The sequence below is a fragment of the Lacerta agilis genome, chromosome 1 (assembly GCF_009819535.1).
Source record: "Lacerta agilis isolate rLacAgi1 chromosome 1, rLacAgi1.pri, whole genome shotgun sequence".
Classification (NCBI taxonomy): Eukaryota; Metazoa; Chordata; class Lepidosauria; order Squamata; family Lacertidae; genus Lacerta; species Lacerta agilis.
The window spans coordinates 128,332,637-128,355,993 of record NC_046312.1 but is presented as its reverse complement, the minus strand read 5'-3'; the positions used below and the strand labels follow the sequence as shown (position 1 = coordinate 128,355,993).

Genomic DNA, 23,357 nt, shown 5'->3' with positions numbered 1-23,357 from the left:
GTGGCAAGGGAGACATGGAGTGTCTTCCTGTTGGGGATTTACTGGTGCTCAGTAGGAAAGGATGCCCCCCTCTCCTGTCATTTGTACCGCAGGCAATGAAAAACCTTATGGGGCCTTCTAACCAAGAGTCCTGGTATACATGTAATTTCCTGCTGGTATTGCCGTTGCTCTTGAGAAAGTCCTCAGGAGAAGTCTGGAACTGGTGTGTGGGCTCATGCGTAAATCTGAAGTGAAAAAAGAATCCAGAGGCCTCATAAAGCTCACCTCTTCACAAGCTCCTGAAGCTCATATCTGGGCCTTATCCTGAAAAGCACCGACGTCATATTTAAGATATTCAGAGAGAGCAAGTATTACTTTGTAGACAATAGCTGCTCTTGATTGAACACACACACACACAACCAAACAACAAGACCTTTACATGCCTATATAAACAGCTCCAGGATTAAGAATTAATATTTTGTTGCTTAAAAATAGAGAATTGTCCAAGGGCAGAGGGAAAGTAATCAATGAGAGCAGCAAGATGCAAATGGGAGCTGGTGGGACACAAAAACAGAAAGAGCCGAATCAGCAGCCGTGGATCAATTATGGAAACCTGGCATTTTAACAAAACATTGGCATTTTTAATTAAAACCCTTGTATTTCACTAATAACTTTACATGTTCATAAGGCTTTCTTATTGATTTCAGTTATTTCCCATTTCTCCCCCTTTTGGTAGATTTACAATTCCCTGTAATGGCGAATGAAAGGAAACATTTAGAGTGATTAATTGCAGGGAACTGTGTAACCAAACAGTGCCACCCACCAGTCAGACTACTTTTCGTAAATGCAGCTGCTAGCCGATAACAAAACAAAACAAAATAAATTGGCAATGCGGGGAGGGGGGGGGAGAAGAAATTTCCTTCTGTCAGGTTGCCATCCAGAGAACACTTTAGAGCAGAGGTACCAACTTCAATAAAATAGGGGGAGGCAGGTTAGTCCCACCCTGCATAATCAATCACAATACTCAGCGTGCGCGCACACCCACACCATTTGAATGGCAATGCCCATCAACTTTGAGGGGGTCTGGCCCCCTCAAATATTTTAGGGGGGGGAGAGAAGGGACCTCAGCTCCTAATAGGGGAGGATGAGATACACCAGGCTTCCTCAACCTCGGTCCTCCAGATGTTTTTGGCCTACAACTCCCATGTATCCAGGATAAGCCCCAGAGTACAAACCAGCTCTTTCAGGGGGAGTATGATCCTATCCAAGGCAGCCAATTATTATTCAAAGACTGTTCAAAATATGCACATTTGTAAGGTGAGCTACACCTGAAGAGGGCTATATTTGTTTTTTAAAAATGGTTTGTTACAGTTAAATGTCATTCTGTGTTACTGTATATGCCCCTCTTTTCCATTTTTAATATTCTAAAATTGTATCAGCATGAATTTAGCTTGGATGGTTTTTTTCCAAATGCAATTCACTCTTAATCTATATCCATCAATATATTACAAAATGCTATCAAATGTTTTTTCTTATAAAACATGTAAGTGATATCTGCTTTTATGGAATTTCAACCAATGCAATATTTGGATTGATTTATTGAATTAAAGTAAAAAAAAAAAAGCTGATCTGGTTAAGCATGTGTGTGAAAGTACAGAAACTTGCAAGGCATAGATATAGCATGCCTTGAATATTAGACAGGGGCTCCACCTCTGTTGTCCTTTTAACACCTAGTGAAGACCTTCCTCTTTCAACAAGCCTTTGAAGTTGAGACAGATCTTTTCCAGTCTGCATCTGTATTGGAACTATTTTAATAGGTTTTAGAGGTTGCCAGTGTTTGGTCCCTTCTTGTTTGCCACCTTGGGTTCCCTGACCGTTAAGTCCAGTCGCGTACAACTCTGGGGTTGCAGTGCTCATCTCGCTTTACTGGCTGAGGGAGCCGACGTTTGTCCGCAGATAGTTTTTCCGCGTCATGTGGCCAGCATGACTAAGCTGCTTCTGGCAATACCAGAGCAGCGCACGGAAACGCCGTTTACCTTCCCGCCGGAGCGGTACCTTGTGCTTTCAAACTGCTAGGTTGGCAGGAGCTGGGACCGAGCAATGGGAGCTCACCCCGTCGTGGGGATTCGAAACGCCGACCTACTTATCGGCAAGCCCTGATCGGTTTAGACCACAGCGCCACCAAATATCACCAGGAGCTGCAGTTTCATAGCTTTCATGACGGTTCATGTTCTTTGACATTTTGCCACCAAATCCACTATCGGTGTTTTTTCATCACAGAAAAACTGACACAACCCTAAGTATTTTTACTTGGGAGGTCAGCCTCTATGGGTTCAATGGGACTTGGTTAAGAGCGTAAGAAGAGTGTTTAAATCAATATCTAATGGTATAATTATTTAAGGCTGTACACTTTAACACGTATTAAAATATCATTTCATCATAAAACTTTTGAATAAAAAAAAGTCCACTATTTTGTGAGAAAAATAGTGAACATAATGTGAAAAAGTGGACTGTCCACTCAAATAGTGGACACCTGGCAACCCTAGCCTCAGGTGGCAGGATCCACGGGGCAGCAGATCCCAATATCGGCCTTCATTTCCCCCTTGTTCTTGATGTAGATTTTAACTCACCCCCCTTCAGGCGCCAAAATGTATTGGGCTGGCTCTGAGTGGGCTATACATCTGGATAAGGGAGACCTGCAGTCAGGTCTCTTGTTAGGAGTCTCCTTTCCCAGCAAGGAGTGAACTTGTAGTGGTCAGCGCTGATCAGCAGGTGAGGCCCTGATACAGGCCATATCCTTTTGGTGGTATGAGGTTAACATCAACCAGGAGCATGGTCTTTTCAGTGCTGGCCCTGCAAGTTTGGAACACACTTTCCCAGGAAAACTGGTTCTCTATCTCTTTGGTAGTATTTCAGAAGCAGGTGAAAACTTTTTAGCAGGGCTTTGGGGATTCGAATTTATCCTGCAAGGTGTCCTTAGCTGATGTTATTATTAATTTTTAAATGTATGTTAGATTATTTGATTAGCTGTAAATTTATGAATTACCTTATGGGCTGTGTGTTGAAAGTTGGTACGTTTATTATTGTAAATAAAATAAATAAAAGCCAATGCTATTTTTCTAGAAAAAGAGGTGCCAGATCTCACCATGGACCTTGTTTTCTTGTAATGGCAAGGACAACCACTTGAGAGGTGCTGGAACTGAGTTCCTGTGAGTTCTGGCTGAAAAACAGCCCAGAATAAAACCATTGATTTGTAGATAGATAGAAGCAGTGTTAATGCAACCAATGTGATTTATCTGACTCATTGTGAGCTACTTTGAGCAAATGGAATTTCCAGCTACGCAGCTGTAAATACTGCCTTGTCTCATTGTGAGGACAAGCAAGCTGAGGATTGCTAAGGACTCGGTGTGCTAGAAATGTGAAATTAATTATCAATTATAAAAGCTCATATAACATTATAGTACAATGTTACACCTTTCCATTGGCAAAACACAAGATTTAGTCCTCGGTGAACTTTTACAATTTCTTACTGCACACTTTAGAAAATTCATTTTAGAGTTGTTGGGGGGGGGGGTTGGGTTTTTTTTGTTCATGTAATGAATCATTGAAGAGTGAATCATATTTAAATTGGATAGAGAGTTCAGGAGGTTTCATTTAATGATTACCTTGAAGAGTGCAGCTTGGCTGTTGACTGCTCATTTTTGAATCACCAGCCACCTTGGGAATTCAGGACGCAGCAGTGTTTAACCTGTATAAGACACTTCTGCATATTTTATGACTGTGGCCCAACGGCACTCCCCCCCCCCAATAGCACAATAGCTAATTAGCTCGAATAAAGTGCACTGCTCTAGATTCAATTTTCAGGAAGGGTGTTGTTTCATTTTGGAGAGCTTGGGCTTTAAGCAAGAGAATTTTTTGATCAGCATCTTTGCAGGACTGGGAGCTAGTATGATGGTGTTCCTAGTCCCACCAGGTGCCAGGGAGATAAAGAATTACACAACTTTTAGAAAACATCTGAAGGCAGCCCTGTTCAGGGAAGTTTTTAATGTCTGACATTTTATTATTTTTTATATTTTGCTGGAAGCCACCCAGAGTGGCCGGGGAAACCCAGCCAGATGGGCGGGGTATAAACAATAAAATTGTTTTATTTTTAATCTAAAATTTTTAAAGTTTAACGTTTATATTTATAGTCTATATTTTTGTAAGCATTTTGGATTGTTTTTATGTATATATGTGTGTGCTGGTTGAGAACCGTAACAATCAATCAATCAATCAATCAATCAATCAATCATTATTAGACTCAGGGCTCCAAAAGACTTTACTGCGCCATATGTTAAGTGCAATCTTTACCTGAGTCTCAGGTCTTCTGACCTCTGTCACGTGTGTGCACACACACCTACTGAAGTTTACTTTAAAATGTTTCTTGACTATTTTATAACTAGGGACTGCCGGCCATGGGCATAGCGAGAATTTATGTGGGGAAGATGCAGGCTCAGGGGCGTACCCAGGATCAAAACTAGGGGGGGGGGCAAGCCATGGTCGTTCAGGTTGTGACATTTCAGCATGGAAAAGGTGAATGAAACCAAAATTTTAAGAAAATTATATATAATTATAGCAGTGCTTTATTACAGTAGTTATTACAATTATTTGCTTGAAAAAAAATAATTTTTATACTAATATCATTTTTCTTGGGTTTGAAGAAAACTTGTTCAAAACTTTCGTTTCAATCCAGTCCTGATTTTCCTTGAAGAATTTCTGATGGACGCTCATCAAACACAACCCAGTCAAGTCTGTCCTCTCCCATTGTACTTTACCCTTCGAAGGGTACTGAAAGATCATTCAACAGTAGCCGTGGTGGACGGGAAAGCACTTAAAATACTGATCAACTAGCGGCGGGCGGCTGAGTTTATATAGTGACGCGGAACTCACTAGACCCCTCTAGAAGATTCCCTCTTCTCTCTGCTAGAGCCCGCTAGAGACCTCTCCCTCCCTTGAATCCCACTGGCTAGCTGACATAGATTCCTCTGCCAGTCGCTAGGTGGCTCTTCTAGATACTTCTCGGTTTTTACACCATTTCTCGGTTTTTACACACCTCGCTGGGTACGCCCATGTGCAGGCTTTATGCTGGCGGGAGGCAGAACCCCAGTTAGTTAAGTATTTTTATTTATTTACTTGATTGGGGGGTACGCCCATGCTGACAGCCCCTTTGCCAAGCCCCTTTCCTGCATCTGGCCAAATCCTCCTCCTCCTTTTATGCCTAACAAAAACCCCTTCCTCGGCACCTCACTCATTCCTCACCTATCCCCTCACAGCTTAACCCAAGCCCCTTTTAAAGGAGGAATGAGATGCTTCGGAGAGCACTTTTCCAAAGCTCCTTCCCCCTCTGTTAGACCTCCCTGCAGCGCCCCTTAAAGGAGAAGGAAGGACATTTTCACGGTTTTAAAATCTGTTGTTCCAGGCCAGTTTCCTGTCTGAGCAAATTGCTGCTCACTTATTCACACCTTGCTTCACTGTCTTTGCTGAAATCAGTCCTTAGCTTGGCCCTAACTGCTACGGCTACTATTATGATTATTAATTTATCCATACATACCCTACTTTTTCCACAGACAAGGACTGGAGGCAGCTACAGATAAAGTAGGAACAGCTATAAATAATAATTAAAAAGTAATTTAGCATTTATAATTAAAATTAAAGTTATATATATGTAGAGAGAGAGAGAGCGTGCGCGCATTATTTCCCAAGACAGACGGATGCCAACATCAAAAAGATATAGATATAAAAGATCTATTCAAAACATTCAGGCAATCACAATGAAAACTACATCAAGCTCTTGTCTCAGAACCTGACAGGAAGAACAGACTCCTGCTGAGGCCTGACACCGTTTCTGGGATCATAACGTGGGTGAAAAGCCTTCACTAGAAAGCCAGATTACACAGAGCAGGGGAAAATGTATGGTAGAGATGGGTGACTTGCTCTAGACTTGAGTGATTGGTTTGAAAAATAAATCAAGTTGCATAAAAAAAGAAATAAAAACCAGCAGAAATGGCTCTGCTTGTTTCCTGAGGGAATCTGCTTGGGACCTCAGATTATAATCCAAGACAGAGAAGAATTAAGGGGCTTTGTGATGCTCACCTCACATTTAAGACTGGCATTGTTGTTCAGTCGTTCAGTCGTGTCCGACTCTTCGTGACCCCATGGACCAGAGCACGCAAGGCACCCCTATCCTCCACTGCCTCCCGCAGTTTGGCCAAACTCATGCCAGTCGCTTCGAGAACACTGTCCAACCATCTCATCCTCTGTCGTCCCCTTCTCCTTGTGCCCTCCATCTTTCCCAACATCAGGGTCTTTTCTAGGGGGTCTTCTCTTCTCATGAGGTGGCCAAAGTACTGGAGCCTCAGCTTCAGGATCTGTCCTTCCAGTGAGCACTCAGGGCTGATTTCTTTGAGAATGGATAGGTTTGATCTTTTTGCAGTCCATGGGACTCTCAAGAGTCTCCTCCAGCACCATAATTCAAAAGCATCAATTCTTCGGCGATCAGCCTTCTTGATGGTCCAGCTCTCACTTCCGTACATTACTACTGGGAAGACCATAGCTTTAACTATACAGACCTTTGTCGGCAAGGTGATGCCTCTGCTTTTTAAGATGCTGTCTAGGTTTGTCATTGCTTTCCTCCCAAGAAGCAGGTGTGTTTTAATTTCGTGACTGCTGTCTCCCCTCTTCCCACAGGCTCCCAGGGGCTCTTGCATGGCCCTGGCCCCTGACCGGGTGATACGGACAAAAGCATATCGAGCCCCTGGGTTCCTTTAACGGAATTCTCCACAACATGATGAATGTGGAGGGTCAAACGAATATGTCAACAATCCCCTCCACCAACCAGCAAAATAAGAACCAATGCCTAACCGCCAAGCTTACAAGTTGTGACTATTTGCTACGCAGTAGGCAAAAACCAGATGGCACCAGCCAATCAGCCAAATGGAAAAATTCCTACTAGGCCCCTGCCTCAAAAGCAGACGACCCCATGACAGGCATAGCAAGGTCAACACAGAGGCCTAAAAATTAGGGAGGGAAGGGCGGATCAGGGAGGGAAGGGCGGGTGATCCGAAGCTCACAGTCAAAGAGGCGGAACACACTGCGAGCTAACCTTTTATAACAAGTTGGGCTGTCCATCACAAAATGGCAACATATAAATCTCCCCAAAAACACCCAGGGTCCAATCATATAGTGGCCATCCAAACTAACCCGCCCAGCAACTAAGGGGTAGTTTTGCAGGCCCCCACCGCGACACGTGCTCTCCATGAAGGAGAACCCGCTTTATATACTCACAGTAACACTTATGCTTTAGTGCAATTAACCAGGAACACCAGCACCTGTTTCTTAAACTGATAGTTCTGACACCAGACCGGCTCAGGTGAATTTGATTACTCAAAACCCAACAAAAATGTATAAATCAAAATCAAGTAAGTGTTGGAAATGCAAAGAAAAAGAAGGTACTTTTATCATATGTGGGGGTCCTGTCGTAAGGTCAAAGCTTACTGAGAAATGATATTTAATGAGTTGGAAAAGATGTTTAAAATAACATTTGTATTAAAAAAAAACCCCCAGAAGCATTTCTTTTGGGAAACATAGGTGTAGAACTACCCAAAGAGTACAGAAATTTATTTATGTATGCAAGTACTGTAAGCTGCAAGAATGTTACTTGCCCCAAAATGGAAAGAATAAGAAGTCCCAACAAAAGATGAATGGACAGGAAAAAAATTATGGATTATGCAGAAATAGCGAAACTTACCGGAAGAATGAGAAATCAAGATAGCAAACTTTTTATAAAAGAATGAAATGGTTTATTGAATATCTACAAACAAATTGTGAACAGATAAAGACACTGGCAGAATTACTGTAACAACCTGCAGTTTCAGAAGAATATGTAATCAAAATAGATGAATAAAATAATAAGCTAAGTTAATTTAGAATATGCAGGAAATGATAAAAGAAATTTAAGGAACCACAGAAAGAGGAGGAAGGAAATCGAGGTTTGAAATGTTAAAACGATTGTTAAGCTATTGAAATGCATATAAATGAAAACTATAAATGAAATTATTTAAAAAAAAATAAAAGATAGGTGGCACCATAATTTGAGCACTTCAGAGAGATGAGCTTGTGTTTGTGTGTCTTCCTACATTTTCAAATATAGAACTAACCTTAGATGAACACTGCAGGATCGCAGTAATAGCAGCCGTTTCCCTATTGCCTTTAAATACAACCTCCCCCCCCATAAGGATTTGAAACTGGTCACCCGAAACTGGCATCATGCCTTGGCTATCATGAGCAGTGCAAACAGCATCCATCAACAGAGATGGGTAGATAGATGATAAGCTTGCCTGTGATAAGCTTATCTTTTTGAACCTGGAATCGGCCTTCCTCATCTCTATATGTGATAAGAAGAAGTCAGGATTTTCTCAAATTTACTAAGCTTAGGAGAACAAATCCCAGGGCAATCAAGGTCCTCACATATTTCCCCCTGGGGATCTGCACATTTCTTTAATCAAATGATATTCAGGTAGAGACAAGTAAATTCTGAAGTGTGTGTTTTTTGCTGGAAGAAATACTGCAATACTTAAAAATTTTGAGTTGTGAAAATACTAACATGCTAGGCAAAACAAAATAAAATAAAAAATTCCTTCCAGTAGCACCTTAGAGACCAACTAAGTTTGTTCTTGGTATGAGTTTTCGTGTGCATGCACACTTCTTCAGATACACAACACCTTAGAGACCAACTAAGTTGCATGCACACGAAAGCTCATACCAAGAACAAACTTGGTTGGTCTCTAAGGTGCTACTGGAAGGATTTTTTTATTTTATTTTGTTTTGACTATGGCAGACCAACACGGCTACCTACCTGTAACTGGATGCTAGGCAAAAGTATCGTTCTGTTACATAAGACACCAAGGTACTATGCATATAAAATAAAACTCACATCTGAAATATTTTGAATGTATACATTTAATTTGGTGTAAGGATCCCTTTTTTTAAAAAAAAACACCTATACCTCAGCTTTTTCTTGGGCTTGCCGATCAGAAGGTCAGCGGTTTGAATCCCCGCGACGGGGTGAGCTCCTGTTGCTCGGTCCCAGCTCCTGCCAACCTAGCAGTTCGAAAGCATGTCAAAAGTGCAAGTAGATAAATAGGTACCACTCCGGCAGGAAGGTAAACGGTGTTTCCGTGCGCTGCTCTGGTTCGCCAGAAGCGGCTTAGTCATGCTGGCCACATGACCCGGAAGCTGTACACCGGCTCCCTCAGCCAGTAAAGCAAGATGAACGCCACAACCCCAGAGTCATCTGCAACTGGACTTAACTGTCAGGGGTCCTTTACCTTTACCTTTTTAGCTTGTGCTTTATTTAACAGTATGATAAGTAATTTGATTAGGGCAGCTGGCAGCTGGTGAGCACTGGACCTGATGGGACTCCTTGGTGGCCGAGGAGTCACAGAGGTGCGGCCAAGTTATAGTTTTCTCCCTTGCTAAAAGCACCACAGACACTTAAGCATTGAGAGTATGGTACAAATGCTTAGCACCTAACTAAACTGAAAAGAAATATGTTTTGGTCATGTTCCCATTTTGTTAGCATGCCACACAATAACGGACAAAGGTGAAATTTATTTGTGTTGGGGACCCCTACCTTAATTTCCAGTTTCTCTCTCCGTTTCTCAGTTGTCCAGGCTGAACTTCGTGTTCTGTGCTGATATTGTTTATGATTTCTCTGCCCTTTCCAGTGACGAAGATGGTATGTGCTGAGCAATGTGATGGGAGGTGTTATGGGCGCTCTGTCAGCGAATGCTGCCACCGTGAATGCGCAGGAGGCTGTTCTGGACCAAAAGACACCGATTGCTTTGTAGGTCTCACTCTCTTCGCTCCTTTCTGCCTTCCTATCAGCAGCTTTGCTGATTCTTTGGCTTTCTCTCCAAGGAAATGTGTATGTGTGTGTGTCTTTAATTATACTGCATGTACAGGGGAAGATACTCACTCACCGTTTTAGCATTCATATTTTCCCATTACATTTCCGTTACTTATCAGCTTATTTCACCCATTGAAACATTTATGAGATTTGCAAATAGAGATTTGAAACCATTTATATGCTAATTGGTATGATTTTTATCTTAAGTGAAAATACATTTTGCTTTTCTAAAAATTAACATTTATGGGATATGAGCAATTTATATCAGAAGTTTGACTTTAAACAAAAGTCATACCAAAAATCCACCATCCGTCATATTTGCTAAAAACAGAATATAAGAGCTGCTGCCTATATGTGAAGGAAGCCTAATTTATTTCTGTGGACAATGTTTCCTCCTAAGTGAGCTTCTGATACAAGCCTCCGTCAGGTAGACACAGCTTAAACAACCAGGTGGCCACGACTAAGTTTTGCTAATAAATGTGATGCCTAAACTGTTTGGAACATATCACAAACAATGTATGCACATGTCAAGTTAGGATTAGGAGCCTCCTAGGTAGGAAATGCAATGGAGCATTTCAGAGCTAAAATTAAGGTGAAGAATCGGACTCAAATATTGTATTTCCATTTTAATCTAGAAGAGCTGGATTTTGAATTTCTCTGCATGAACTGGGAAATTGTTTCAGCTCTAACTTGATGCCAACGAAATGGTACTCAAAGCAGAACAAGAACAAGGCAGGGAATTAACATCGTTAATTAAAGGTTGTCGTTTGCAGGTGTCACTTTGCTCCTGTCCTCTGTACACCTTTATATCAAAAGAACGGGTGAGCTAACAATACCCATTATTCCGAAGAAGACTGGCTTTGAAATCAGGGATTACAAAAGTTGGGGAAACAGTATGTAGTCCGTTGGTTTAGCTACCAAGGGGTATTTTTTTCTCCCCTAAAAGTATTTTTTTATTTTCCTAATTTCTTTTATGCTGGAGGCCAAATTAGGCATGATCATAGGAATCCCACAAGTGTGTGTGTGTGTGTGTGTGTGTGTGTGTGTGCATGCGTGCGTGCGCGCTTGTTCTTGTGTGTAAGATCAAAGTGGGTGTATAAGTGAGGGAAGCAAACCTGCCCTTCCTCTGCATTTCCCCTCTGCAGTCAGTTCCCTGCATGTCTTTTGTTGTTAAGATCAGGGGTCCGAGCTAGATGAGATGGTGAGAGATTCATGTTATGATTTCCTAAGGAGCAGGTGCTCTTTTTGGATTCAAAACACAACAAGCACACAAATGGGAGGGAGGCTAAAGATTTTATTAGCTAGCCCAAAGAAAGCCACAAAGCATTGCCATTATCCCTCTAGTCTGTTGGCAACAGACATGGCTACCGAAGATTGAGATGCAGCCGGCAACGTGCAGCAATTTGCAGTTCTGAGGATCTGACCAGCAGCAGTCTATATACTGTTGGGGGTTCTACAAGCTATGCCTGATGTTTGACTCTACTGAGTCCTGGAAGAGACAGTACAGTGGTACCTTGGTTCTCAAACTCTGTTTGACTCCCGAAACCATTCGAAAACCAAGGCGCAGTTTCCGATTGGCTGCAGGAGCTGCACTCAAGTGGAAGCCGCATCAGGCTTTCGGCTTCCCAAAAAAGTTCGGAACACTTACTTCCGTGTTTTCTGCATTCGAGAGCCGAAACGTACGAGTACCAAGGCGTTCAAGAACCAAGATACGACTGAAACAGGCAACTCCCAGTTTACATGGGGGTGACATTCTGGGCTCCCTCATGTGTAACTGAAATCGTGTATGTTGAGAGCACCCTGGAGGGGCAGCAGGGGTTGCACAGCTGCAGCGGCGGAGGAAGCCTCTTCGCCCCCCGGTGCAGCGGCGCAGAGGCACCCCCCTGGGGGTGGGCCGTCATGCCGTGTTGGATGCACTGCGCATGCTCGGAATTTCTGGGCATGCGTAGTGGATCCAGCCAGTGCTGCTGGGAGCCGGCAAGTGAGCGGCGGGTTGGGCAGCCCCACGACCCGCTGCTCGCCGCAAGAGCAGCAGCGGCGGCCAAATGCATCCAGCTGGCACTGCTGCGAGCCGGTGAGCGTGTGGCGGGTCGGGCAGCCCCGTCCGTAAAGAAGCACGGACGGGGTGCCAGGCGGAGGGGGAGGGGCCGGGGAGTGTCACCCCCGCTCCCCTGGATCAGGGGGCGGAGCGCCCCCTACGCCCCGCCCTTCCTACGCCACTGCACAGCTGATGCACAGGGAAGCTTCTTCCCCACACATCAGCTGAGCCGAGACCCGCTGCCCCTCTCTGGGTCACATAAGCAGAGGGGCAGCAGGGCTTGCACAGCTGACGTGTGGGGAAGCAGCCGCTGTCGCCTTGCACGTCAGCTGTTAGGCGGGAAGGCCTCTGGCTTACGAGGGGACTGAAGAGGGCATCCTCTTTGGGCTCTAGAGAGGGTCTTCTCCAGGGTGCTCTGCATTTCCAGGTTCCTGACACTGCTTGTGACACTTGCAAACAGAGCCCATGTAAATGGGAAGTTGCTGTAGTAAAGCCGAAAAAACTAGACCTAATTCTATGCTACATTCTATGCTCACATGCCTTTCTGCTCCAGCTCAAAAGCATGGAATGCTCAGTCTAAAATATACTACCAGTACTTGTAAACAATACTTAAAGCCACAAATTTAAAATTTGCTGAACTCTTCAGAATGATTTTAGTAGATCCTTAATGAAAGGTTATCATAGCTTTGGGCTATACGTCATTAGCATTCTACATCATTATGATATAGTTACTAAGCAATTCATTATGATGATAAGGTGCCAGGGCAGAAAATGAATAAAGGCACTAGATTGAGGGAAAGAATTAAATGAGTTATGTTATGTATTAATTAAAGCAGTTTCAGCATATGGCGCATTAAGAGATGGTCCGACCTATAATGCCTGCTTCCTCGAACCTATAGTATCCTGCTGTGAAAATTGCTAGATAAGGCAATCATCCATTGTTCTCGCAAGTGCTGGCATGTATTCATTTGTGTGAGCATTCTTGAAAGCAAAGCAATGCCTATCTCTGCAGCATTAATGTTTCAGTAAATGTACTCACAAGGATTTAGAGGTATTTAGAGAATAATGAGAGTCAAAATTAAAGTGGATCTAAACAGGTCTCTGGCTGTACTTTGTGCCTTTAATAACTCGGCAGTAATTCAACACATTGGTCTTGTTAAATTAAAAGGGGTTCCATTATAAAAAGCCTTGCATCTACCTCACCAAAACATTCAATATGGTGTCGACTTAAAACAGAACCAGCCTTTCCCATTTGCACCTTAAGTTGATTCAGGGAAATCTGTATCACTCTTCCTAACTTTGCTGTAGTCCTTCTGCCTAGAGTTTACTAGCTGACACCCTGTTTCCTGATGAATGCTTTAAACAATGCTTTCTAATGCTTTAAACAATGGCATGTCTGAAAATAAACAGAAACACTTGCTTACATGGGCAATTGGGCATCCCCTTGATCTCTCAATCCGACTCTCCTCTTTTAAATTGTTTTGTTGTTCCAATGGGATTGTTTTAGTTCATATTTTAATATTTTATACTTATACACCATGCAGAAATCTACCTTGACGTGGTTTGTGTGTTTCTATTCTATTCTATTCTATTCTATTCTATTCTATTCTATTCTATTCTAATTAATATTTCAATTGGTGTAGCCCAGGGGTGTCCAACTTCCAAGAGACTGCGATCTACTCCCACTATAAATAAACTGGCAGTGATCCAGTTTGGTGGGGGAGACCAGACTTGTTGAGCTTTAGGGATCAGCAAGGGACAGGCCGCAATGGACCAGTAGATTGCTTGGACAGGCCTGGTGTATCCCATCCCCCTCATGGAAAAAGGTGTGCTTACTAAAATTTTGCCCGATGCACAGCTGCTAAAGGTACCCATTCTGTACCATTTAGCAATTCTGTTTACGCCTCCTTTGCTTTGCATCGGATCATACCCCTCTCTCCGCCATCTTTAGTTGACAGCAGGGAGAAAGTGCTTCTTGCTTTCAGTTCATGGCAGGCCATGCATTACTACTGAGAATGGCTTGGCACCCTGATCCCCTGAGTATGCTTTAGCAGGAGAGCACAAACAGTAAGTACACTGTGCACTTTCCGCTAAACCAGCAGCACAACTGTCAAGGGATACCCAGTTGCCTCCTGCCATGGAAACCTCTGCTCCTGAGCAGTGTAGTAAAAAATGATGGTAGCTTTTCTTTTATCACTGCAAGGACCTCCATCATGCTGTGGAAATGATAGGGGATAAGCATTGCCACAGAAACGCTGTTGATTGCTACTGCTGTCTTGTCACTTACATTCAGAATGGTCAGTACAATGGCATCAGATTTGTTTTTATGCTAGCGCTAACAGTGGCAGTTCATCCTGTTTTGCCACCTGAATCAAAATGGGAAGGTGCTGCTCACCTCTCCCTACCTGCAGAAGCCTTGCTTACCAGGGTTGCAGTGGTGGCGGCTTCAGGCAGAATCTCACAAGATCTTGTGGAACTCTCGCGAGATCTCAACAGAAGCCACCGCCACAGCTGTGCCACCCCCATGATGGCAGGGGTAGGCATAGCGCCTGCAAGGGCACCACCTCATGGGATCCCACCACCTGAGGCTTCACTCGGCCTCAAGGGTGGGCCAGCCTGGGTGCTGAGAACTTAAGGCACAATCCTACAAACTAGCATATCAGCACAGAATATCGTGATCTGAGGCTGGGATCTGGCCTCAAGAGCAACGATGGAATGTGTGCATTTAGGCCTTAGAGTCCTCTGCTCACCCAGAAAGGACTGTGGTGTTATCTCCTGCCATTTGCTCATGTTAGGTCAATGGAATAGTACTTTTTGCCTGTTGCACTTTAGGTTCCAGCTTCTCCAGCCTTCAGCAAAAATTTAAAGGTCCTCTCTTGGTGATCATCACATGGGCGATGTTCTTCAATTACGCCTGCCATACCCCAACCCCTAAGCAGAGACTTATAGCTCTGGGTCCTATAAACGTAACATGAGCTGTGCTGGATCGGACCACAGGCCCGCCTGGTCTGGCCTCCTGTTACCACGGTGGTCAACTGCATGCCTCTGGGAAGCCCTCCTAGCTCCCGATCCTCAGCAGCTGGTATTCAGGGGCATAGTGCCTCTGATTACTTGGGGGTAATATTCAGTCCTCACGATGTGTTATAAGAATATTATTTAAATTTCTCCAATTAGACTTCAATTGCATTTGATGACTCAGTAACTAAAGGTTATTATTTACGCAGAGTGAATACCTTAAGAAACTTATTTCCTATTGTTATTGTCAAGGGTCTGTTTATAAAAACTCGGATGCAAACTGTTCTTTCCTGTCTTGCAGGCTTGTATGAATTTTAATGACAGTGGGGCTTGTGTCACGCAGTGTCCGCAGACTTCAGTTTACAACCCTGCCACCTTCCAGATGGAAAACAACCGAGACGGCAAATACACCTATGGAGCGTTTTGTGTCAAAAAGTGCCCGCGTAAGTTACAGGAGGAGGGTTGCCTTTCTTCCATGAAGGGCAACCGTTTCAAAGCAGCACTGTAGAAGTCTTTTAAAAAAATAATTGCAAAGCATGCCAAATGTACAGTGAAGTTAATGATGAGAAAGCACCCTATTTTTCTTCAACAGCAATATATTGGAAGTTATAACTTACTCTAAGAATGGCATTGTTGAATGCTGACATTTTAATAACGCCCTATAACTTAGAGCCAAAAATCCATGATAAATGTTTTGGTTTGCGTGGTCAAAATCTCAGCTTCCATCCAGCAGCAGATGTCAAATATGGAGCAGATTCTAACATTTCCTTTCTTTAAACAAAGTCTCATTTTCATTTCCCCTCAAACATAAGGGGAAATATTTTTTTTTTATTTTTTATGTTTGACCTTTTCTTGAAATTCAAGTGTGTGGTTTGGTAATGTGAGTCAGAACAGGCTCATTGCTAAAAAGGCACATTAAAATATTGCTCCCAACTCCCAACATTACAATGGCTACCAAGGAGGTTTCGGTCAGTTTAAAATATAAAGTGCCCCACCATAAATGCCTTTCAGGTACAGACTGTTAAACTGGATTACTAAAACTATTTATATGGACTGTTCCCAGTGGGAATAGTGCAGAGTAAGTGGCTAAAAGGATGTATTTGCTTCCTTCTTTCAGAAGTAGATAGATCCTAATGATGGTTTCTTCTGACCCCCTGAGGGCAGCCACCCACTGCCAGCGATGATGGCAAGCGTTATCACATTGCCAGAGCATTTAGCATGTTCTGTTGCTGCACAGGCCTTCTCAAGCAGATGTAAACTGAAAGCATGCAAACAACCCTTTATATGTTCTCATTTCGATTACATCTCTGGGCGTCACATATACTTGATATTTGAATATTTTGGGGTTTAAGGATACAATCTTTTAAACATAGATTAAAGAAATTGAGGGGGGATCTGTGTAAGGGAGTCTCTTAGGGGTGGGCTAGCATAATTGTTTATAGACTTAAGTGATGGAATAGATGTGTAGCAGTGGACGTTGCAAAACAAACAACACCGTTTTTTCACAGCACCTGCAATCACACACAGTGCCTGTCAGTCTAGTCACTGGATGATGTGCATATTATGTGCCAAATTGTTCTTTCTTGACAATCTTTCCCAATTCCATTGTTGTGTTGCATTTTTTTCTCATATAAGTAGATTCCACCTACCGTATTTTTCGGCGTATAAAACGACTGGGCATATAAGACGACCCCCAACTTTTCCAGTTAAAATATAGAGTTTGAGATATACACGAACACAGATTATCCACCCGGCGTATAAGACAACCCCCAACTTTTGAGAAGATTTTCCTGGATTAAAAAGTAGTCTTATACGCCAGAATATACAGTAAACATTAGGAAGAACTTCCTGACAGTAAGAGCTGTTCGACAGTGGAATTTGCTACCAAGGAGTGTGGTGGAGTCTCCTTCTTTGGAGGTCTTTAAGCAGAGGCTTGACAGCCATCTGTCAGGAATGCTTTGATGGTGTTTCCTGCTTGGCAGGGGGTTGGACTGGATGGCCCTTGGGGTCTCTTCCAACTCTATGATTCTAAGTAGCTCTGAGCATGCTACAAGCAGAAAAGTATGGTGCATATAATAATATCCAAGAAGTGTTAGAAACTGAGATATGAAAGCTAGGAGCTCAATGGCACCTTAAACCTAGGTTATGGGCGCAAGAACAGAATGTCTAGGCTCGGTTTTTTATAACAAGAATACAAAGCTGAAAATGAAGGAACTGCAGCTAAATTATTATGTTCATTTTTCACATGGTCTAGTCCTTCCCCTGCCCACCCCCCTAATATTATTAAGAGGGTCTCTTCTTCAGTCTTCAGGTAGTAGCTGGAAGTGGGGAGGCAGCAAAAGGTCCTCCTTTCCTTCCACTCTGTAGTTTTAATCTGAGAAACTGCTTGCACTAATGAAATTCCTTGTCGCAAAATGCACCTAGAACAATGGGAGGTTTTTTTTTTAAATTAAAAATTTATAGGATCTTTACAATTTAAATCACAGAACATTACATGGTTAAATTTTTCCTGGGCCAGAACTTCTTACTTTCCTCAATTTCATCATCAATTGACTTCCTCAGATCCCCCCCCCCCTGTTGAATTCCAAATCAAACCTACCGGTAATTCCCAGTTTTCCAATTCATCATCTATTCTACTTTACACACTATAACCTTCCTCCTTATCATTTTTAAACATATTTATTCCTCCGACTTAATTACCGGTACTTATATTTTTAACTCCACCTCGGCCTCTTAGTACTTCTGAACTCTTCTAAAACCTTAATTAATATTTCCAATATTTAAACAAATTTTATTTAAACAATGGGAGTTTTGAACACTGAGCGAAAGGCAGTGCCCATTATTCTTTCCCTCATATATTTTTTTTATTCACAACGACCCTGCGAGGCAAGTTAGTTTGGGAGATAGTGGCTGGCGCAAGGCCGCTCAGAGAGCTTCATTCCCCATTTGAAGCTGAGTCTCCCCAGCCCTAGGCCATCTTCTACATAATTATGAACGGTGCAAGAAGTACAAGGTGCTATCCTCGTTATGTGAAGCAGCTACAGACATATGCTTTGCACACATCAGGTTCAATCCCTGTCATTTCCAGTAAAAGGGGTATTGCATTGTAAGGTTGGGAAAAAAACCCTGCCTAAAAAGCTTGAAGAGGCGCTGCCAGTCAGAGCAGAGAGTACTACTAGATTAGACAAACCAGTGATCTGGCTTGCTGTGAGATTTCTTCATATTACCATGTATCCCAGAACCTCGTTTGCTTTGTCGGCAACAGCATAAAAAGCTATAATCAGGCGAAACTTTGACTTTTGACGCAGTTAGCTATAATGATTTTTGGTTAAGTAGAAAAGGTATATATAAGTTTACTTTTTTTGATACTAGAGCAGCATTTTGCTAACTAGTTGTGGAAATGAATCCCACATTTAGTATGCCTAAAAGTATACATTCCCATTTGGTCATTGTTTTGAAAAGTTAATTGCCATTATCTACAAAATTGAATATCCAGATACCTTCTTTCTTTCTTTCTTTCTTTCTTTCTTTCTTTCTTTCTTTCTTTCTTTCTTTCTTTTTTGTCTGCATGAGCGTAAGACTGAGATAATTCAAAGCATCTTTTATTTTATCCAGTGGTTGGTATACCAGCTTGGCTGTGACCGTGTATCCTTTGATGCTAAAATAACATTTCAAACATTTTCCAGAATACAAACCTCATTAAGATGGAGTTACAGCGTCAGCATCTCAAGGGAAATGGAACTTTTAAAGAACGTTGGAATTAGCAACAACATAAAGCAACAGGGATACAGGAGAACGCGAGCTTAGAGGAAACTTCAAAAGATAAAATGCAGTTCTGAGACAAATACATTAAAACGAATCTCGAATGCGGTAGCAGAAAAGGGGGACCCATGTCCCATTTCCCCCAACACCTCTCTGTTTTAAAAAGGGATGTTCAGAGTATCTATTGTGTGAAGCTTGTAGATGGTTTTCTTTTCAATAATTCACTTTCCACTCCCCCCCCCCTTCTAGATAACTTCGTGGTTGATATCAGCTCTTGTGTGCGTGCTTGTCCCAGCCCCAAGATGGAAGTTGAAGAAAACGGCATTAAGACATGTAAACCATGCACTGACATTTGCCCTAAAGGTAGGCTGCTCTCCTTTATACTTCCAACCTTGTGTGCCGTGCATTGCCATGACACAAAGCAAGGAGCTAATTTGGAAAAGGTCAGGTTTAAGGTGCTGGTTTTCACTGATAAAGCCCTATGCGGCCTAGGTCCCTCATACCTACAGGACTGCCTCTCCTGGTATGCCCTGCGGAGGACCTTAAGGTCCATAAATAACAACACTTTGGAGGTCCCAAGCCTCAAGGAGGTTAGATTGGTTTCAACTAGGGCCAGGGCCTTTTCAGCACTGGCCCCGACGTGGTGGAACACTCTTATCACAAGAGACTAGGGCCCTGCGGGCTTTGACATCTTTCCGCAGGGCCTGCAAGACGGAGCTGTTCCGCCTGGCCTTCAGCTTAGACTCAATCTGACCCCTTATATGGGATTTGGTGTATAAATTTTCCCTTGGCTTTTTTGCTGGCCCATGTAGGACCAGCATGGATAGCTGGCTCGGGTGAATATCTGATGTTTCCTCCCTTTATGGTCTTGATTTATGGGCTACTACTAAAATGAGGCTGCATTTTAAGCTGTATTTTAAGTTGTATTTTAATTAACTGTTTGTTTGTTTGTTGTTTTTCTATTACGTTTTATTGTAATTCATATTTGGTGTTAGCCGCCTTGAACCCGGTCCTGGCCGGGGAGGGCGGGGTATAAATAAAATTATTATTATTATTATTATACTGGTGAAACCTGTATGCAGTATGGGGCAGGCTGTGATTGCTCTCCTTGGAACTGGGATACTGATCTCTGTGGGCAGTCTGGTGGCAGGTATGGAGATCCTGTCATAATGCGTTTCCTCATTTAGGCCACTAGAGTAGCATTCTTCAAGAACTGAAACCCACTTGGATTCCCAGCCTGAAACACGGGACCCACTTCTGAGCTAGGGAGGGTGCAGAGCGTGACCTTAGCCCAAAGGTGGCAAATGCATTGTGAACCTTTTCTCTTTTGTGTGTACATTGCTCCCCATCTTTCCATGCGCTGCTCTGCTTCGCCAGAAGTTGCTTAGTCATGCTGGCCACATGACCCAGAAGCTGTCTACGGACAAACTCTGGCTCCCTCGGCCAGTAAAGCAATATGAGCGCCGCAACCCCAGAGTCGTCCACGACTGGACTTAACGGTCAGGGGTCCCTTTACCTTTACCTTACAGTTAGCCACCCCAGCGCTGGAGGATACAACCCTGCCCAAGCAGATGAATATAACCAGAGAGCTCTTCTATCCTTAGAGTGTCAGAACACATCTGGGCATAATAGCAACCCAGGTTTTTCTTGTTCCCAACAAAACGGTGGTGTGGAGGGAATGTAAAATGCAGCACAGGTGAGTGAATTGAATCTTCCCTCCATCTGCAGCCTCCCACCAGAAATTGCTATTTTTAGCCATTTTCCACCCCAGCAGGGATTACTTTCAGTTTTGGAGCACCACTGCGGGGGGAAATATATTTTAAAAAACTAAGCTTTTGGGGTGAAGGGAGGTTGCTCGCTGATGGAGATTGTTCATCACAACCTTCTCCCAAGCTGTGCTTTAAATTGCTCCCCGCTCAGAAACTTCGTAGGAATTTGGCAGCAGATCTGTTTGGCCCTCGAGTCTAAGATGCCTGAGGCTCACCAATACAACTCACAACAACACCTGTACGTAATTTTGAAGGTCTAAAAGTCACAGATGCCACAGACTGGCTTCCTACAGAACTAGTAAATACCCTGTTGAAATTGTGTTAGCTTCCTGGGATTTTAAGCCCCTGCCATTGAGGTAAACTTTGCATTTTTCCATTTATGCATATATATGTAAAGTGTCGTTGATTCAGGGTGCTTTTTTCAAACCCTAACAGTTAGGGATTTATTGAACGGTGTTAATCCATCTTCATTTACCTACTTCCTGAACTGAGATATGGAACTGAAATAGATAACAAATGTTATCTACTCCAAGCTTTAGAAAGAAGACAGACTATATACCCATATCCGTGTAATAAAATCATTTCTTTTTAGACATCCACACAACATTAAGCTGTGTTAGCTCTCATGGAAGGAATATGCCTATTTTAGTCTAGTTTTATGACTTCCATGGTAAAATACCGCAGAGGAAGACCCAATTGTGGAGGTTAAAGAAATGTGCATGCTTTTAATAGGAGCCTCAGATTTGTGGGGTTGGTTTTTTTTAAAAAAAGGACTTCTGGTATCAGCATGCACTCAAATGTATCATAATGCTTACTGGTATAGATCATTTCTAATATTTAGCTTGAGGACCTTTAAAACCTTTTATAGCCATACTTCTTTGACCCACTTCTCACCCAGGTGGCAGAGCTATATCTGGGCTAAAGTACTTGGAGACTGCAGGTGGGATCTTGCATAAATGAATGTTCCCCATTAAAATGTCATGGCTATACAAAAAGAACTACAATATTGAGGGGAATGCTATATATGAACATAAGAAGCTGTTTTATAGGGATTCGCATCAGTGGTTTGTATGGCCCAGTATGGCCTACTCAGCTCAGGAGAGGTATAACCAACCCTGGTGCCTGAAAGTCTGGTACTTTCTGCATGCTAAGTATGCGATCGACACCCGTCCTCTCCCGTTGGCTAAGATTCCTCTCCTTGGTGTGTAGTTTTCTATCGGAATATCTTGGTATGGAGGAATTATATGATTATATGATGCAGATACAAGCAGCTCAGCCCAGATTCACCCAAGGGAGAACTTGGTCCTGTTTATTAGTGGTGTCATGTTAGGCTTTTCTGATCTAGGTACTATGAAACAGGAAGGTGTTCTGAGACTCAGGTACTTCCTCTGCAGCAGTAAAAAGGTAAAGGTAAAGGGACCCCTGACCATTAGGTCCAGTCGTGTCCGACTCTGGGGTTGCTGCGCTCATCTCGCTCTATAGGCCGAGGGAGCCAGCGTTTGTCCGCAGACAGCTTCCGGGTCATGTGGCCAGCATGACAAAGCCGCTTTCTGGCGAACCAGAGCAGCGCACGGAAACGCCATTTACCTTCCCGCTGGAGCGGTCCCTATTTATCTACTTGCACTTTGACGTGCTTTCGAACTGCTAGGTGGACAGGAGCTGGGACCGAACAACGGGAGCTCAGGGATTCGAACCGCCGACCTTCTGATCGGCAAGCCCTAGACTCTGTGGTTTAACCCACAGCGCCACCTGGGTCCTCCGCAGCAGTATCCAGGGGCAAATAATTCCTTTTTCATGCAGCAGAAGGAGGAATACAGAGGAGAAAGTTGAAGAGTGCAAGATTCATTATGTACAGTGGTACCTCGGGTTAAGTACGCTTCAGGTTAAGAACTCCGCTTAAGAACAGAAATCGTGCTCTGGCGGCGCAGTGGCAGCAGGAGGTCCCATTAGCTAAAGTGGTGCTTCAGGTTAAGTACGCTTCAGGTTAAGAACGGACCTCCGGAACGAATTAAGTACTTAATCCGAGGTACCACTGTATCTTTAAACATGTAGACTCTAGTGACAGCAACTGTACCTTGGCAGTTTGCCTTTCCCAGCATCTAGCTTTTCTACAGAACTACAATGGGTGATGTCTAACAATTTTATAAATAAATAAATATATGAGGCAAGGGACAGTTCTTTAGTTGGTTCGCCTTAGCGTCTGTAAAGCAGACAAACAGAAAGAGAAGAAGAAGAAGAAGAAGAAGAAGAAGAAGAAGAAGAGAGGACAAATTAATATTAACCAGGTCCCATTGCCTAGGCTTGAGTTCCTTCCTTTGTAGAGGTAGCACATGGTTCTGGTGGTGCTCACCTGCCAGGCTTTCTGCTTTGTCCCACATGGTTGGTATAACTGCATTTGAACATCAGATCAGACTCTTAGCACTGCTGCCATTAAAAAAAAAAAAAAACATTTCCTTGAAACACACACTCCGTATGTACAGAGCACAGACACTTAGGCAGTTTTGTGTTGTTGTTTTTTTTTAATTTTTTAAAAAATGGCTTGTTAGGCTACCCTAAGTATTCTAGCACCCTGTGGCCTTATGCCTTCATGAGCTTCAAGAGTTCAAGAGTGAAATATGTAGGACTCAAATGGAAGTTTCTGAAACATCTGAAATTAAAATGCAACCACAAGGAAGGGAGATGCTTGTCACAGTCTGGGGAAATAGATGGCTTTAGAGGCCTGTGATTTCATCAGCATATGAAATTTAGTCATCGCTATCTCCTTGGCTTCTCAGAACACAAATCCCTTTCCTGTCTTTTTCCTTTCTCACCACCTGCAGCACTATCTGTCCCTCTGCCCTTTGTCCTT

General features: G+C 43.0%; 1 protein-coding gene across 6 annotated transcripts in view; it reads left to right on the top strand.

The window, feature by feature from the left end:
- ERBB4 (erb-b2 receptor tyrosine kinase 4) overlaps nt 1–23,357 on the top strand; it is an 828,249-nt gene that overhangs the window by 593,448 nt on the left and 211,444 nt on the right. For all 6 annotated transcript variants that reach the window (XM_033170891.1, XM_033170926.1, XM_033170900.1 and 3 more), the window contains exons 6-8: nt 9,744–9,862; nt 15,280–15,421; nt 18,990–19,103. In XM_033170891.1, the coding sequence (XP_033026782.1) occupies nt 9,744–9,862; nt 15,280–15,421; nt 18,990–19,103 (375 nt within the window). The remainder of the gene's footprint in view (nt 1–9,743; nt 9,863–15,279; nt 15,422–18,989; nt 19,104–23,357) is intronic.